Source organism: Chelonus insularis, unplaced genomic scaffold (assembly GCF_013357705.1).
Source record: "Chelonus insularis isolate UGA/USDA-ARS -01 unplaced genomic scaffold, ASM1335770v1 contig_55_pilon, whole genome shotgun sequence".
Classification (NCBI taxonomy): Eukaryota; Metazoa; Arthropoda; class Insecta; order Hymenoptera; family Braconidae; genus Chelonus; species Chelonus insularis.
Genome location: NW_023276643.1, coordinates 537369 through 555031, shown reverse-complemented (window position 1 = coordinate 555031; position 17663 = coordinate 537369). Strand labels below are relative to the sequence as shown.

Below are 17663 nucleotides of genomic sequence, written 5' to 3'. Positions count from 1 at the left end.
GATTACTCCATGAATAAACTCTCATTTCACTCAATTTTTGCGCAACGAAAATTTTTCAATTTCGTATATTATGAATAAAGCAATGATAATACTTCATAGTATGCTTAATCGAAAGTCAACGATCGCTTTTCGAGAAAATTCTTAATTTCAGCCTATATTTATGTTATAATAAGAAAAAAATTTTTAATTTAAAAATTATAACCTGCAAAAATCGTCTTATAATTTGTATAGAGACACGATGGTGCCTCGTCGTGATGTAAGGGCAAGATGGCGGCGATTTATGTTTGGCGCACGAGACACTACCGTGTCTCTTGATAAGATGATTTTTGTAGGATATACTTTTCTAAACTAAAATATTGTCCTTATTCTATCATAAACATGGGCTGAAATCAAGAAATTTAAAGGGAAGCAAATTTCGGCTTTCGATTAAGCATACTATAAAGTATCATCATTACTTCATTCATAATATACGAAATTGGAAAAAATTTCGTTGTGAAAAAATTAAGTAAAATGAGAGTTTATTCATGGAACAATCATAAGTCTTTTTTTATCATGTTGGTGATCAGAGTTTTTGATTGCCATAAAGTTCTCTCACTAACAGATTGAAAAGTTGGTCATAAGTTATTCTTACTTAAGCGCGAATATACAAGTAATTAATTTATTTTCCTAACTAATTTGTATTTTTTTAATATTAACCAAAAACTTGGCGTGACGGTTAAAATTTTGTAGAAGCATGAAATTCCGATTATATCGAAAATATTTTTGCCAATTAATAAATCACAGTCACGCTAAGTTTTCGGTTGTTATGGTTATTGCATCATTAAATGCACTAAATTTTTTTTCAGAAAAAAAACCGAAGAAAATAATTCATTTTAAATATTTTGTAATTTAGTTAAACTTTTTGTAATTTCATCATTGTCGTTATTTATGTTTGGCGCACATTTTTGTACAGCCCAGAAGAAGAAGGCTGTTTTTAATGAGATTAATACTTGCATGTATATTTTTTTTTTTCATTCACTTGATCACATAGCAATAGGGTTTCTGGAGTAAGGTTATTGATGGACGAAGTCGCAGGAATCTCCTAGTATCTAATAAAATAGATGGATATTATTCGGGCAAGATAAACATTCAAGTTCATTATAATGATTTTATCATTTAGAGATTTACATAAAATATAATAACCCGTTAAACATAATACTTAAAATTATCTATTTACAATATATTCACAACTATTTGACGAGCATAACATGCAGCTTATAATACAACCATATAAGTAGTAGTGTGCAATATTTCTTATATTTTAAAGATATCACGCGGTTGACTCAAAGTTAAGAATAATTTTTCACGAAAAATTTTCTTAATGTAGTTTATTTCTTTGATAGATGAGACGACTTTCACAATAGAAAAGAATTATATCCAGAGGTTTCAAAATAAAAGCGTCTTTACGTAGATTGGAAGAACTTTTAGAAGAAACCATTAAGACAGCATACTTGTTGAGAGAGAAAACTGATCAATGCACCCATTTTTTTAACATTTCTATTAATTGGTTTGTTTTTTATATACGCTAGGCACAAAAAGAATCTTTTCTTGAGTAAAAATAAGTGATAATACCGTAAGGGATACGAAGTGGAAAAATAAGTAGATCATTTTAACAATAATTTTTCTCTGAAATAATAGACTTTAATATAAAGTGTATGATTTCCCAGGTGGGTTATTTCATCCATCCGACGATAAACAGGAAGTAGCGTTTCGTTACGCAGTGGAGAAGATCAACGCCAACAGGGATATCTTGCCAAAATCAAGACTCAGCGCTCAGATCGAAAAAATATTACCACAAGACAGCTTCCATGCTTCAAAACGAGGTAAATAGACATATGTAACAGTTTCCAGTGTTTTTATGTCAAAAATGATGCCAGCTTTCATTTTTTTAATTTTCTTTTTAAGCATTTTTCCTTTAGCGGCATTGCACTCCATTACTATTATTATTATTATCATCTTGCGATTCGTCAAAGGTGCCTGGCCAGGGGTCCTAGGGTTCCGACCCACCTGGAGCCTGACCAGACAGGATTATCCTGCAGACACCCGACTCCCTCAAGTTTGAGGGTGAGCTGAGACTGCAGCCGTTCAGTCAAAATTTTACAAACGTCTCAGGATACGGAGAGAACCAAGGATGACCGCTTTCTGCATACGAGCCGCGAGAATCTCAGCCTGACTACGGCAGACTAGTATTGTTCGAAGCTCTGTCAGAAAGCGGTCCCTCATCCCTCCGAAGGTGCCAATCACCAGGACTATCACGTGCGCTGTGTATTCGTGATAGACATTTCGCATGACTTCCATGAGCTCTCTGTAGCGTTCCTGTTTACTCTCTTCTTTTGCACGTATATTCATCTCAGCCGGGGCTGAGAACTCAATGTACTATACGTGCTTGGTGGTATGGTCGAAAAGAGTAATATCCGGCTTATTGTGTTCAATGCGTTGAGGCGTAGAGAGAGGGTAATTCCAAAGAATTTTTGCTCTCCCGTTCTCAACGACTGACTCAATTTCACCGGGCATATAGGGCAGTACTGGTGTCTCGTCTATTCCATAAGAGTGCCAAAGGTGGTAATACAGCACTCTTAGGGCGGTGTTATGCCGGTAAATGTAGACTAAGCGCGCTAATATCGGACAAGCCGATAACACATAAAATAGCGTCTCATCTACATCACCGTGGCAAACTCAGCATCTTGTGTCCTCGAGTTGCTCGTGTATAACATCACGCCGATAGGCGAGGGTAGAAAATACACCATCTTACCGTTCTCGCTACGTAAGCGGTAAAAGGTGGAAAAACGCAATTTTCCAAACTTTGACACTCGATAAACAATAGAAATTATTGTTTCCTAGTAATAACAATTTGCGCAAATACTCTTCTCATTATTTCCTACTAGAATATGTAACCAAAAAATTTTTATTATCATTCTATAATTAATGCACGATAAATTCACACGGCTACTATACTAAAAATTCCATTCATCAAAAAATTATTTTTCAATCATATTGAGATATGAAATTGTAGATCTTTTTTCACTCGTTGACAAAATAAAGATGTTGCACAAATTTAATCACTGTGATTCGTTATATTTTATAGCTTTAAACTTAGATTTTTTTTCTTTTCTTTATGTTCTTTAATTGACTCAGTGCCTACGTGAAACTTAGAAAGTGGCTGAGGATTTATAAGCTGAAATTGTCGGGAATTTATTTGACGAGCTGTGCAAGGCTTTAATTCTCACATCCTTCTAAACTGATTTGAAGTGGTCATTTCTACTATAATTCTATTTACTCCGTCGTTTAGCATTTCTTAATCAAGCACACGGTCGTTTGTAGTCTTATCTAAAGTAGCGGTCGATATTTGGCGCCAAGCTTACATTTTCCACCTCTCCTGTTTATACTAGCGCGCTCTTTGTCCTATGTGCGCCGAGGCTACCAACTACACAGTAAAAATTTTTTTGTTCTGTGTAAAAAAAAATGTAGTAGTTAAAATTTTTGTGTTAAATGAGCAACACAATCCTGTGTTAATTTAACATTCATTGTTATTGTTAAATGAAAGTATTGACACAAATTTCGATTTAACACAATGAAAATGTCAATAAGTTATGAACAACACAGTAGTAACACAGTCTTCGTGTAACGAAAAATAAATTAAAGAAGTACATTTTTTTGTGTATTTTTAACACAAAAATTGTGTTATATATCAAAATCAATTTTCAATGTGTACTGAATACATTATTAATACGAATAATTATAACAATAATAAATGAATGAAAAAACAACTAACATAAAAGAAGTGTATTTTAATAAAACTATTATTTAGTGCACATGTTTTCAACAATGGTATGTAAAATTAATTGATTTAGTATGTTAAATTATACTACACTGAGGAAAATAATCAGGGCTTCACTACTTGGCTAATTAAGTTAATTATTAAAGAAAATTTTACTAGAATTATAGTAAAATTTTATTTACGGTGTGAAACAGTTCCTCATATCATATTATAAACAGTATTAGAATAGCCTAGCTGCGATAACTTTATAAACATGAAAATTTTAATCATTTTCAATAGTTTTGGATAGTCGAGGGGGCTAAGGTGTCGGTTTCGTTGCGTGCGTAAGTTTTTAAGTGGTCGTAGGTTCGAATCTCCTCAATAGAATATTCTTTATTTGTGTCGGTCACAATCAGCACTTCCTGCAATATTTAAACGGGTGTATACATGAAATCAAAAAAAATCATTTTTTATTTGTTTAAATTACTTTTATCAATTAACACATTCATTGAATAAACTTCTACATTCTAAATCAGTTGATTTCATACATAATTATGTAAAATTATAACGAATTTATCGTGTCGAATTAACACAAAATTTATGTTAAATTAGTTCTCGTGTGTGTCAAATCATTGACACAAATTTTGTGTAAAAATTTGACACATACACTTTGTGTTAAAATGACACAAAAAATTGAGTGGACCGCTTTGGAGATGTGAAATGTGTTAATTTTAACATACATGAAAAATATTATGTAACGTCACCAATGAATCTTCAAATGCAACTATCTTTTTAATTACTGCATTTTAAGCTTTTATATTTCGTAGATAGTCACTCAAGGTTATAGCCTTTCGATTAAGAGTTGAATGAGAATTTTCCATTGATTATTAACAAAGTTACGGATTAGCCACTCCTCTAACAGTAATATTTTTGCTCGCTATTTCACGCTTTTTAATCAAGCGCTCCATCATGTATTCTCACTTACTGAATGTGTCATTTATCACTTCCTTTTACGTTGAGCTCCCTCAAGTGCCTTCTCGTTTGCCTTTCGTATTGTTTTCACTCTCTGTCACATTATGCTTGAAACATTGCTTCTTTTCTTGCGCTCATAATTTTCCATGTATGTGTGGAAATGATTTATTGAAAACTCATAATATATAATGCTAGATAAGTATGTAGTAGCAACATTTAACTGATAAATATTTTCTACATGCTAAATATCGATTCTAATGGATTTTTTAGGCATTGTTAGTAAAATGTTGTTCCACATGATTGTATGAGGAAATAATTGATTGTGAAATAATAACAAAATTAAATTGTTATAAATAATAAAAAAAAGCTTTCTACGTGTTTCTTCTTGATTTTTATAGATTTTGCAGGTATCATAAATAAAAAATGTTTCGAATGATTGAATAATGAAAAAATTTATTGTCGAATAATTGTAAAAAACAAGTCATCACAAATATTGCGAAATGTGTCCTGCAAGTTGCTTATTGATTTTTATGTATTTTTCTTACACGGAGAAAAATATTAAGGCTCGTAACGCTTTCCAGTTATACATATATCAATGTTCAACTTCTAATTTACATGAATTGTAATGGACTTTGCGTGTAAAGGAGTTTATCTTTTACGGCAAAGTTGAATCGCATAAATATTTTGATTGGAAACGTAATATAAATTTTACTGTACAGGTCGACCGTCCTTATTTTTACGCACTCATTTTATGACTACTTTTAGAATTCCAGTCACTCGCCCTTTACTTTTTCCTCCGTGATACTTATATATAGTTAATATAGTAGTTGATGATTCGATAATTCTTTTCATTGGTGAATTATTATTGAATGCGTCTATGCTTTATGTGTGGCATTGATTTTTTGGTGTGCATATTGTTCACAACATGAAATTCTTCGTATAAACATTCAAGTTTATTGTACAGTAACAGCAACAATGTTTACTGAATCTTTTATTTTGTTTCTCAACTGTTACAACAGCTGTAATCGATATTTGATGATAGTCTTTAATTTCCCAGTAATAAAAAATATTACTTACAGACTAAAAAATTACTTTTATAATAAAATTTTTACAAGAAAAAGTTGTATTGTATATTAATCAAACAATTGCTTATTGCCATTTTTGTACCCCAGGCGACAGACTACTATTTTTTGGAGTAAAATTTAAAATTCCTTTTTCTCCGTGTAGTTTAAATTTTTATTAAGAACATTTTTCAATGAAAGTAATTATGAAAATGCGAAAAATAGATTACGAAGGAAACGAATATTACAACATAGACACATAATTAAATAAATAAAATTTTCAAGAATTGAATGAATTTATTAATTGATTTATTGATAAAGAGTTGATTACGCAGCACTACTAATGGCGTTTATGACCTATGAATAGAGCAGAATTGAGTAGATTTTATAATTATCTTACTATATTCTAAATGCTTATTGTAAGTTTGAAATAATACACGGAGAAAAATCATGTGGTAGATTTTGCATAAAAAGTTATGTCGATTTTTTTAAGTAATTTTTACATAATTTTAAGTAAAGACTACATGTTGTTTGTGTTCAAACTATTGTAGACCTAATTAAAAATTACATGTAGATTTATGTCACTTCTTTATCGCGTTGTTACATTAGTTTTGTGTAATTTTGACATTGAACCAATGCTACATTTCCTCGTCAGGAATGTTGAAGAGTTTTCAAGTTCATTTATTGAATCTGTTATGTAGAAATTACTTTCTTGTGATTAGTCTTGTAGAGCCAGATTTACTCACAGGCAAAGTAATATAAACATATGATGACCGCAGGTTTCCTAGAATTCAGTCATCGGTTTTGTTTACTTCAGAGTTCTGTAGATTTTACTCAAGTATGAAATAAAAACAACTGATCACCTAAGTTATTGGTGTGCTAATACGAAAAATACTCCTTCCATTTATCGATCGACAGTTTGAATTTTTAGTTGACCTGGAGCAGTGAGCCAGGACACACTATTGAAGTGCTGTAATTTATTTAGTGATTATAATTTATAGTGAATTATAGTTTATTAAGTGATCATATATTAATGATTTAAATTTATCTGAAAGTATAGAAATTGGAATTCAAAGAAAACTTTCAAATGACGTTTACAATAAATATTTTTCAGACATAGTTCTTAAAAACTGTATAAATAAGGTGTCTTGGTTGACTGTTTCAGAAATTAAATATACAGAAAACACAGTAATTATAGTTGAAATGAATAATTTTCCTGTATTTGGAATTATCGATAGTGTGTACATGGCTAATAATAACTCATATTTCTTAGTTCATAAATTACATCCTATTTGTTTTAATAATCACTTTTTTGCATATGAAGTGGAAAAAAGTGACGATTTGTATGTCATACTGTATAATAATCTTCCAAATGTTGAACAATGTTTATTCATTGAAAAACATGAAAAAAAATTTGTAATGACTCGTTGTGTGATTTGAAGTTTTTAATAAAAAATATTAAATGTTAAACATGATGTATTTTTTTACAATAATTTTGTTGCAATTATCCTAATAATTAAATTCCAATAATTTACTGCATATTAAATTAAATCAAAAAAATATATAAGTAGCATTAACATAACATTCCTAATGTTACTTTTGCATATTACTTATGTATACTTAATCGTTTCTTTGTTATGTAGCTTTTACCAAACTTTTATGCTGAGATGAGTTTTTATTCTTACATATCTTTAATTAATTTTTACTTCAGTTGTTATGTAAATTTTACACATTATATGTGCTAAATTTATATAAAACTATGTGTCAGAATTGTAACTTAATTTCTGTCGTTTTTATTTATAAGTGAGTAAACTCGAACAGCGTTCGAACATTACATAAATTTTTTAGTAGTTAATACTTAACAGTGATGCTGTCCATATACGTTCATTAAACTTATGTAAAAATAACAAAAAATTGAATAAAATCTACTGAACATTTTTCTCCGTGTAGAACTGAAATCTACGGTATTTTTGACTTATTATTTTTGCAATAATTTAGCAGAAAAAATGAGCAATGAAATCAATGTAATTATGCACTTTTTTATTAGTATTTACTATTTTTTCTGCATGCAGTAGAATATGATGGATATGAAATTAATTATTCAGTCTAGGTGTGGTTGTATTCTAAGAAGTTTTTATCACATGACATGCAACTAAAAATATATTTAAAAATATTCGAAGAATATAAAAATATAAAACGTCAAAATAATTTTCCGAATGTTTCAACAAAAAAAATATCATGTTTTATGACAATAAAAGCCAAATTATGATCAATAGCAGAAAGTTATTGAGAAATTGGATAAAATAATAATTTTGGAAAATTGGTCCTAGGTGCACTTTGTACGTTGATGATCGATTTCTCACCTACTGAAATTTAATGTTTTTACTATCTATTTGGTATCTTTTTTTATTTCTAACGAATTGAAATTGCTACAAAGAATATGAAATTTTTTAGAATTACGTAAAATACGTTGAAAATTATGTTCAAATACTTTAGATAATTATTTATATTATGCAGTAGACAATAAATAAGTGACCTAGATTATCTTAACATTGTGTGACCAATTCCACCAATTTGCTGATCTGCATGTTCGGTCCAATAAAGACAAACCTACATAAGAGTATAATAAATCAAGAATTTTTTACAATTGACGATTACAATATTGAAATAAACGAAAAAAATATTCACCTCTCGAGAAGAAGATGCAAAATTAATACAAGTTTGACTACTGATTTCTAAATCTGCCATCACACAATTTTACACAATTTACTAATACACAATTTTTGAGTATCATAAACACCTTCAAACCACGTACCATTTAAAGCCGAAATACGATATATATATCTTATTCTCTGGTGTCTTCTTTTAGCAATAGTTTTATAAATATTGAACGGACATTGTAACATTAATGTATCACGATTTATTGTTATATTTTGACAGATTACATGTTCACGAATTAATTTTTCTCCAAGTGAAAAATTGAATAATGATTCTCGATCACTAGCCATCAACACAAAATTACCTATTTTCATGATAAAGGTTTTAATTGAACTGACCTATTTTATCTTAACTCAACTTATTGTCTCGATTCAATCAAGAAAACAAATAAAGAAGATTCATTGTCGATATATCGATTCTTCAATATTGCATATAAATATTACCTTACAATGTATTGGTAAAAAAGAAATTCGAAGAAAAAGGATAAAAACGTAAACTAAACATACCAGAAATTGTATGTTTACAAAGACAAATTTCTTATATGTTTACAAAATCTTTATCCAAACAGCGCGCATGATGAGTTGTACAGAATAGAAAAAAAATGATCGATGGCTAATTTCACCGTTTGTATATTGTTATTACCTCCCTCTAACACCCCCTAAAACCCCAAGTCGATAAAGGGTGGGGGATGATCTTTAGATAATTACCAAATTTTTTTATTATTTTCATTAATCATTAATTATTTAAATTGCTCTAATTTTCGTAAAAATGCTCCAACTAGCCCGGTTTTAGCTGGATTTTGTTCAATTTTCGGTTCTGCACATTTTAAGCCAAAAATCAGGCTGAATCGAATTCTCTTCAAAAAAGTCCACGAGAGCTTATACTCACCTGTTACAGGTAAAAAGTGCAGCACTCTGAACGCACGCACCAAAAATGACTATTTTAGGCTAATTAATATAAAAAAAATACTTCTCATTATTTAAAAAATTCAAAAAAATTATGGAATGTTTCGAGTCGTTTTCTGAACATTTTTTCGTTGGAATTTTAAAAAAAAATAATTAATTTTTCGATTTTTTATAGTATCTGAAGCGTCTTTTTTTTTTTATTTCTTTCGTGAACCTTGCACCCTTATATTTTTTTTGTTTATGGGCACATTTCATGGCCAATGCAGATCGGATTTTTTCCGCTCTATAAAATGGCTATCTTAGTTTTTTGAAAAAAGTTTTTTTTAAGACTGAAAAAAATCCAAATGTTGTTTTTGGATTCTTTCATTCCTATTTTGGCGGTAAAGTTATTTTTTAATATGAACATTATGTACAGCAAAGTCGCATATTTTCATGTGAAGAGTATGAAACAATTTTTTTTAGCATTTGTTATAGATAAATTCGTAATTTTTAATTATTAAAAATTTTTTTAATTTCAATGTGTAGGTTTCTTATAAACAATTATCAACAGAATGTTGGATTTATTGAAAATTCGTTCGTAGTATGTCAATTTTCAATTGTTTATAAACAAAAATAGCTCTAATAATAATTATGGTTAGTGGAAAATTTATTTTTTAATGATGAACGATGCTCTTTTAACTGATGCATCCGGAAAAATTATAAAATTTTTTTTAACTGTTTTTTAAACAATTTTTTTACTTCATATATTTTTTACAGTTACTCCATCATTATTGCAAACTAGCTGTCACTTACTTATGTTCTCAAAAAATTTTTTATTATTACTTATTATAATACTATAGTAATCATAAAATATTATTTTACATTTTTTTCAGTTTTTCGGATTCGTAAATTATTTTTTATAGTTTTATATAAAAAAAAGAATTCTACGCACTTTTCTCGTGCGATTTGGTACGTTGTATGTCTTTTTTCAACAATTTTTACTCAGTCTAGAGTTTTTTCAAGTTTTTCAAATATTTAATTCTACACGTTACAATAGTCATCGCTCACGTGATCTCCCGCACTAAAAGGCCCCGCCCCTTTACAATAAAAACGTACATTTTTACCTGTCCACGATAGACAGGTGCTCTCGCGGACTTTTTTGTAGAGAATTCGATTCTCTACAAAAAAGATGTTAATTTTTTTTTTATATCTCTTGCCGTTCTCGCTACGTAAGCGGTGAAAAGTGGAAAAACGCAATTTGCCAAACTTTGACACTCGATAGACAATAGTAATTATTATTTCCAAGTAATAACAATTTGCGCAAATACTCTTCTCATTATTTCCTACTAGAATATGTAACCAAAAAATTTTTATTATCATTCTATAATTAATGCACGATAAATTCACATGGCTACTAGACTATAAATGGTAGAAGAGCCAGCCTGTAACTGAAAGGTTCGGGTTTGACTTCCGGTCTCAATAAAATATATTTTTCACTAAAAATCGTCCTAGACTAGTGGTCCTAGTTATGGAATCGTCTGTATGTGTTTAAAAATTGGCAAAAGTAGAGGTACTCCTGAATCGGGATTATATTTTTTTTTGATATGAAAAAAAATATCATTCAATATTCAAATACTCTTCATTTTTTCTTTCTTTAAATATTCTTCATTGCTCAATTTAACAATAGAATAAATAAGAAGACAGAAAATTTTAATTTTGAAGTAAATTTTATTTCAGTCGTTTGAGCGTAAAAAATTGAGAAAGTAGATTACAAAGATTCGTTGAGATATTCTGTGTGCACAATGACAATTAACATTCTCCACGATACAAAAGTACATTCTATCTTATATTTACTAAAAACTTTTTCTGTCATTAATTTTTTTCTCATTGTAGGAAAATTGTACAATACTTTTTGTATTTAAACGATTCTATGGGAATAAAATTTGAATTGGATTTCTACTCTCAATTTTATTTTATTTAAAAAGAAATGTTTAGAAAACAATTGTGCAGTATATTGTATACATCGCTACGAAAAGTTTATATTTTGAATTTATGACTCCATGGTAAATTGAACCGAGAATAAAAATGGAAAATTTTCTTTGAAAGTGTAGTGTAAAGCGACGCGTTCTATTGCAGTAGCTCTCTTGAGTGTTTCCACAGTAATTTTCAAAAAGCCATATACATGTATCAGCTTCTATCTCTGATCACACTAACACGCTGAATGTTTCGAGAAATAAGAAAAAAAAAAACGAAAACAATGTTAGAAAGTTAATCGTAAGTTGCATTTCGTGTCCAGTAGTTTGAGTTTGAAATACGCATGTACATTTTTCCAAGTTTTTCGATCATTGAAAAGGCAAAATAAAAGAATTAAAATGTTGTAAACTATAATATAAAAGTAGCAAAGTTTTAGATAGACTTTTGATGATGAGAAAAGTGAACTTTTTAAATATTAACATGACTTTCCAGGTTTTATATCTCTTCCATTACTAATAGGTGAAATGTCCTCAGAGATGTTAACAGTTTAATAGATGTTGTCATTTTCCATTAGACACACAATGCAAATTTTTCTCATTTATGAGATCTATCTGTTTCTCATTAAATTTATTGACAAACCAGAGTTATTAGTTGTTTTTTAATAAAATACAAATAACGTATTGAGTTGGATTTGGAATGAAAAAAATCAATATAAATATATTGATTTATTTGATTGATGATGAAAAAAAAAATACATTTAATAAATTTTTTTAGTCGCGCATAAAGTAAAAAAAATATACGTCTTCTTTGCTAATGAAGCAAATGGAATAATATACGGTAAATGTTACGTCTCAGTAACAGAATAGTCTCTTTTTCGAGCCAAGACCCAATCGTCCTCTACTCACCGTGGGTGCGGAGACCACGCAGAATATACTTTAGATGGAGAATTAAAAAAATAGGAAAGGTTCTTAGTGCTTTACAAACCACACTGGAGCATTTAATTTTCTCAAAGAAAGATAGAGATTTGTTTTTATGATAGTCAATTCTTTATTTAATTTCTGTCATCTTTTTACTCACTAAATTGTTTTACAGCTTGGCTAACAGGTAGCTAGGTAGCAGAAGGTTGTATACGGGTGAAAGGCTGCAGTTGCTTGGTTTAGTTGACGCTTCGATTCTCGGCTCTCGGCGTTGGTGCGGCGTCTTTCGGCGTTGTCGAGATGATTTTATGGTTTTATGGCTGTCTTGGTGAAAGGTTGTCGTTGGCTCGTTGGAAATCTTCGCTGAAGCCTTCTAGTTGACTGATCTTCTTTCTTCTTACACTCCCTATTTTTGTTTTAATAATATTTGTTAAGAGATAAATAAAAATGAATTTGAATATGCAATTTATTTGAAAGAAAATCCACGTAGGATTATTTAATCTCAAATGAGTATATTTCAAGCCCAAAAATTTATTTTTGAATTTTAGAGTTGAATCAAGAATTAATTTAAAAGTATTCTGAGTTTGAAAAATTATATCAAGCTGAGTTCGGATTTGCACCGTGCTCAGTAAAAATTTGGAAAAGAGTGTCTCTTGTGTCCAAGTCTGCGCTTTCTAAGGTGCTTTGCGCGCATCCCTAGGAAGCTTCTAGATTGGCGTTCTCCAATCCAAAGTTTTAATTAATTTAATTATTTAGGCCTAGCCCTAATTTCCTCCAATCATCTACGCAATTTTTTCCTTCTCCTTTTGATTAGTGTCCGGCGCATCTTTTTGGCTCTAGTGCTCCCTTACGCAGGATTCACCTGTGTTTACTTAGCATGTGCCTTGGAGCTCTATGTCCCCCACATGGTTTGCACCTGAACTGTAATTGCGTGAACCCTTTTCCTTGCGTCTCTATTTTTTTATTATTGATTTTTTGTAGGTTTTCTTTACTTGCTTACCTTCCTTTTTCTCTGTGTTCCTGATACTTCTATTCCTTTGCTTCAACTGTTTTCTAGTTAAAGTTTTTATTAATAAAAAAAAAAAAAAATACAAATCCAGGTTATAACAGTAAAATCTGTTTAATTCTAAATTGTAATAAATTAACTTTAAATTTCAATGCACTTGAGATAAATAGTATAGTTTATGGATATCAATTTGAAACTAAACATCCAGCAGATTCAGGAACGTTATATTTTTCAGTATCAATTAGTGACCTTGAAATAACCAAAATTGTCCAGTTCACTTTGAAACACATTTATAAAACTTTTCAATTTATTTGAGATGTCCGGACGTACGTAATCACCCTTTTTGTGAATGAAATGTCGACAGAAAATAGTTGATTGGTAATAAAAATGCGATAGAAAATTCAAATAATAAAAATAATTTGAATTTTTTTTTTTTTTTTTTTTTTTTTGGAAAATTTTCGTTGAACATCAATAAACAAGTAATCAATTTAGAGAGATTGAACTATGTATGGTAAATGTCATTTTTACTTTTTATATATTTTCTAATTGATAATTGTGAAATATAGTAGGAAGTACGACAAACGAACATCACGTTGAGTGTCTTTTCGATCTAATTTTAGGCAGTTGAAAACGTTTTTACTGTAAGGTAATTATGACTACCCAATTTATGACTTTTCTCGTATATGGTTGTTAAGGTTGTATACTTTGTTGTGGTATAGTTGGATAAATGTTCAGTTATTATTTTTCTTTTGAGAAATATTTTTTTTACTAATTCAGCTTTTGGGGCAACACGGTGCATTGGGTATGGGGTATAGGGGCCTCAGTATGAGGTAGTTCCATCTGTGCCTTCAACCACAGTAGCCACGACTGTGTCTTCAACGGCTACAACATCCCATCCTGGAGCAGTTACAACAAGACCTGAAGTTACAACAGAATCATGCACTCCAGTAAGAATAGATTTTATCACCGATCGTAACGAGCAAGTCACACCTGAGACGAGTAAAACACCTGCTCCCGAACCTGAACCTAGATGTTCTTTTGCTTCTAAATTTCCCATCCGTGCAGTGTGCCGCGATCTTACATCTAGCTTTGAAAATGTATCCCCTGGTGATATTTTGCCGATCCCTTCGGTCGAACGGACTGAAAAGAGGAAGCAATACCGGAGAGGAAAAACAGCTGTCATTACTTCAACTCCTTATAACAATGAGCTGAAGAATTCAAAAAAACTGAAGAAAGTAACCAATCCTAATGATCCCCGGCTCAAAAAAAACGCTAAGAAAAAACAAAAGACTACAGTTGCAGCCGAAACGAAAAATAATGATGATGAAGATGCAATTCGTCTCTATTGTAAGGATGAAAATCATACTTTTTTGAAATTATCCGAAGGTTGGGTAGGCTGTCAGCTTTGTGGACGTTGGGCTCACAATGCTTGTGCTGGTGTGGATGATGATAACACCGAAGAAATTCATATTTGTATTTATTGTGATAATAATTAGCTTACCCCACGGTAAGGGGCAAGATGGTTTTTCGCAAGTTCCCATTAAATCATTTATTTTCTTTAAATGCTGTAAGTTCATCTCCCAAAGACTATGCCAAATTGTAGTTAGATAAATAAGACATTGTGTGATAAATAAATAAGAATAATAAATGTGATAATTATACTGTATTTTTGGTATTTTCCTTAGATACCCCCCCCCCTTCCCCTACTTACAGCTATTTTACCCTCAACAATAATTTAGTGACAACTATGGGAAGAATGACTAAAGTTTTTCATAAAATTCAGAAACCTTTACTCACAAAAGAACGAGAAATTCATAAGATACAAAAAAACGATTTTTGGGATTTCAAAAATTTCAACTTAGTTTCATTCTATTTAGAGCAGTAAAATCAAACTTTTTTTTATCAGTATTTCTCTGGTAACCGGAGAAGCTAACAGTGGAACAAAAAAGTTTTCTCGTGCACACTGATACGTAAAACTGCCCCTAGTCAGTAGTGCTAACAACTGTGACTGCGTTTAACCTTAAAAATTATCAGCTTTTTTTTTTAATGATGTTGTAGTTGTTATTTAATAATAAAAAAGAAGAATGACAAATTATCATCATCAGATAAATCTCCGAAGGGAGATGAGACTTTAAGAGACGTTAATGCAGAGGCTCAATTAATTATTGAGTTGGGTATGTTACCAAAGAAATCGGGAGATCGGTATGCATTAAACTACAAAGTGTAAAGAAAGTGGCAAGAAAGTCATAAAAATTCTTTGTCCAAATCAGAAGAAAGCAATTTAGTTGTTTATTTTGAAGAATTGAGTGCAAGATTACAACCGACAACATTGTCGAGTATTGTGTCAGTGTTAGAGAAAACATTATACCCAAAACAAAGTATTGATAATAGTAAATTTCAAAGTCGAAAGTGTCTCATTAAAAATAATTCGAAAGGTTACAAAACAAAGAAAACTTCAATTTTAAAATGGGATGAAATTATGAATTTTATACACGATGCATCAGACAAATTACATTTAATTACAAAGGTTAGTATTAACATTCAGTTATATCAATCTGATTAAAAACAGCCCCCTCCTTCTAGCCTGTAAAAAAATGTGCGCCAAACATGAATAACGACAATGATGAAATTACAAAAAGTCCTAAAGTCATTAAACGCCATTTTTTCAAATCTACAAATCAACAATATTTAAAATGAATTATTTTCTTCGGTTTTTTTTTTGAAGAAAAATTTAGTACGTTTAATGATACAATAAACATAACAACTAAAAACTTGGCGTGACTGTTAAGATTTTATAAAAGCATGAAATTGTGAAAATATTGAAAATATTTAAGCCAATTAATAAATAACAGTCACGCCAAGTTTTTAGTTGTTATGTTTATTGTATCATTAAACGTACTAAATTTTTCTTCAAAAAAAAAACCGAAGAAAATAATTCATTTTAAATATTGTTGATTTGTAGATTTGAAAAAATGGCGTTTAATGACTTTAGGACTTTTTGTAATTTCATCATTGTCGTTATTTATGTTTGGCGCACATTTTTTCACAGGCCAGAAGGAAGGGGCTGTTTTTTTAAAAGATTGTACGATTTTTTGTACATATTTATGGAATTAAATATTTCAAAAATACAAATTTATTAAGAAAATACCACAATTACATGTATATTTGCGCTTAAGTAAGAATAACTTGTAACCAACTTTACCATCTGTTAGTGAGAGAACTTCATAGCAATTAAAAACTCTAATTATTAACTTGATAAAAAAAAACGCATGTTTGCTCCACGAAGAAACTATCATTTCACTTAATTTTTACGCAACAAAATTTTTCCAATTTCGTATATTATAAACAAAGCAATGATGCTCAGAGAAAGAAGGTCGGTCGATTTCACATCCTAAGAGGTGATTTTTAATTATTTTTAATTTATTTGAATCTGCAATTTTCGTACAAGAATGCAGTCACTATAACTACTGATATCTATCATATTTACTTTGTAAGTATACAATCAGAATCCACTTATCTTCACATATTACTAATCATGTAAATACATTTAAGTTTATGAATAAGATGGATACAGTCTAGTGGGTATTCCGATGAGTACACGACAAAAACATTAATAGCTGAAAACTAATCAATAAAAATAATTAAAAAATTATTTGTATCAGATTTCATGTATGTTAAACACCAATTTTACGTGTACGTTAGTTTAGAGATTGCGGAAAACGTTGATTTAGACCTGGTAAATAATATTCGATAATTTTTTGAAATTAGAGCTCCAGACCAAACACATAATCCGACGACTCCACGATTTGTACAGGACGATTGTTTTTGAAAAAATACACTGCTAGGACCGGGGATCGAACCCGTACCTTCCAGTTACGCGCTGGATGCTCTACTAATTAAGCTATCCCAAACTTGTGTAAATTCCCCTATCAATCGTGCCTGCACTCGTCTTTATCGCGGCTCCTCCCAACTCTGCCGTCCCTCTTACAGCCTAAAACAAAGTATAGAACCCTCACATTCTTTTTCCCAAGACACTTTATCTCTGAAGCGTCAAATTTGCTCATCCACCAAATTTTTTTCTTATAAGAAAAAACATATCGGAAATATGTTTTTTTTTTTCATGTTCCTTCATTAAAAAACGAAATATAAAAAGAAAGATACCTCTTTTGGCTATCTACATTACCTTATATCACCTTATGTGATAATTATATTATTTTGTAGATTTATTTCATATGTTTTACTTCCATACGGGTACCCAAATAAATTTTTACAAACGGCGATTTTTTGTCTAAATCTATCGTGTGTGATAAAATATTTCAGTTACACTAAAAAAAT

The 17663-nt window shown here is 30.3% G+C and overlaps 1 protein-coding gene across 1 annotated transcript in view; it reads left to right on the top strand.

Moving 5' to 3' along the window:
- KaiR1D (Kainate-type ionotropic glutamate receptor subunit 1D) overlaps positions 1–17663 on the top strand; it is a 472789-nt gene that overhangs the window by 184157 nt on the left and 270969 nt on the right. Inside the window, exon 3 of the mRNA XM_035088617.1 lies at positions 1707–1862. Coding sequence (XP_034944508.1) covers positions 1707–1862 — 156 coding nt within the window. The remainder of the gene's footprint in view (positions 1–1706; positions 1863–17663) is intronic.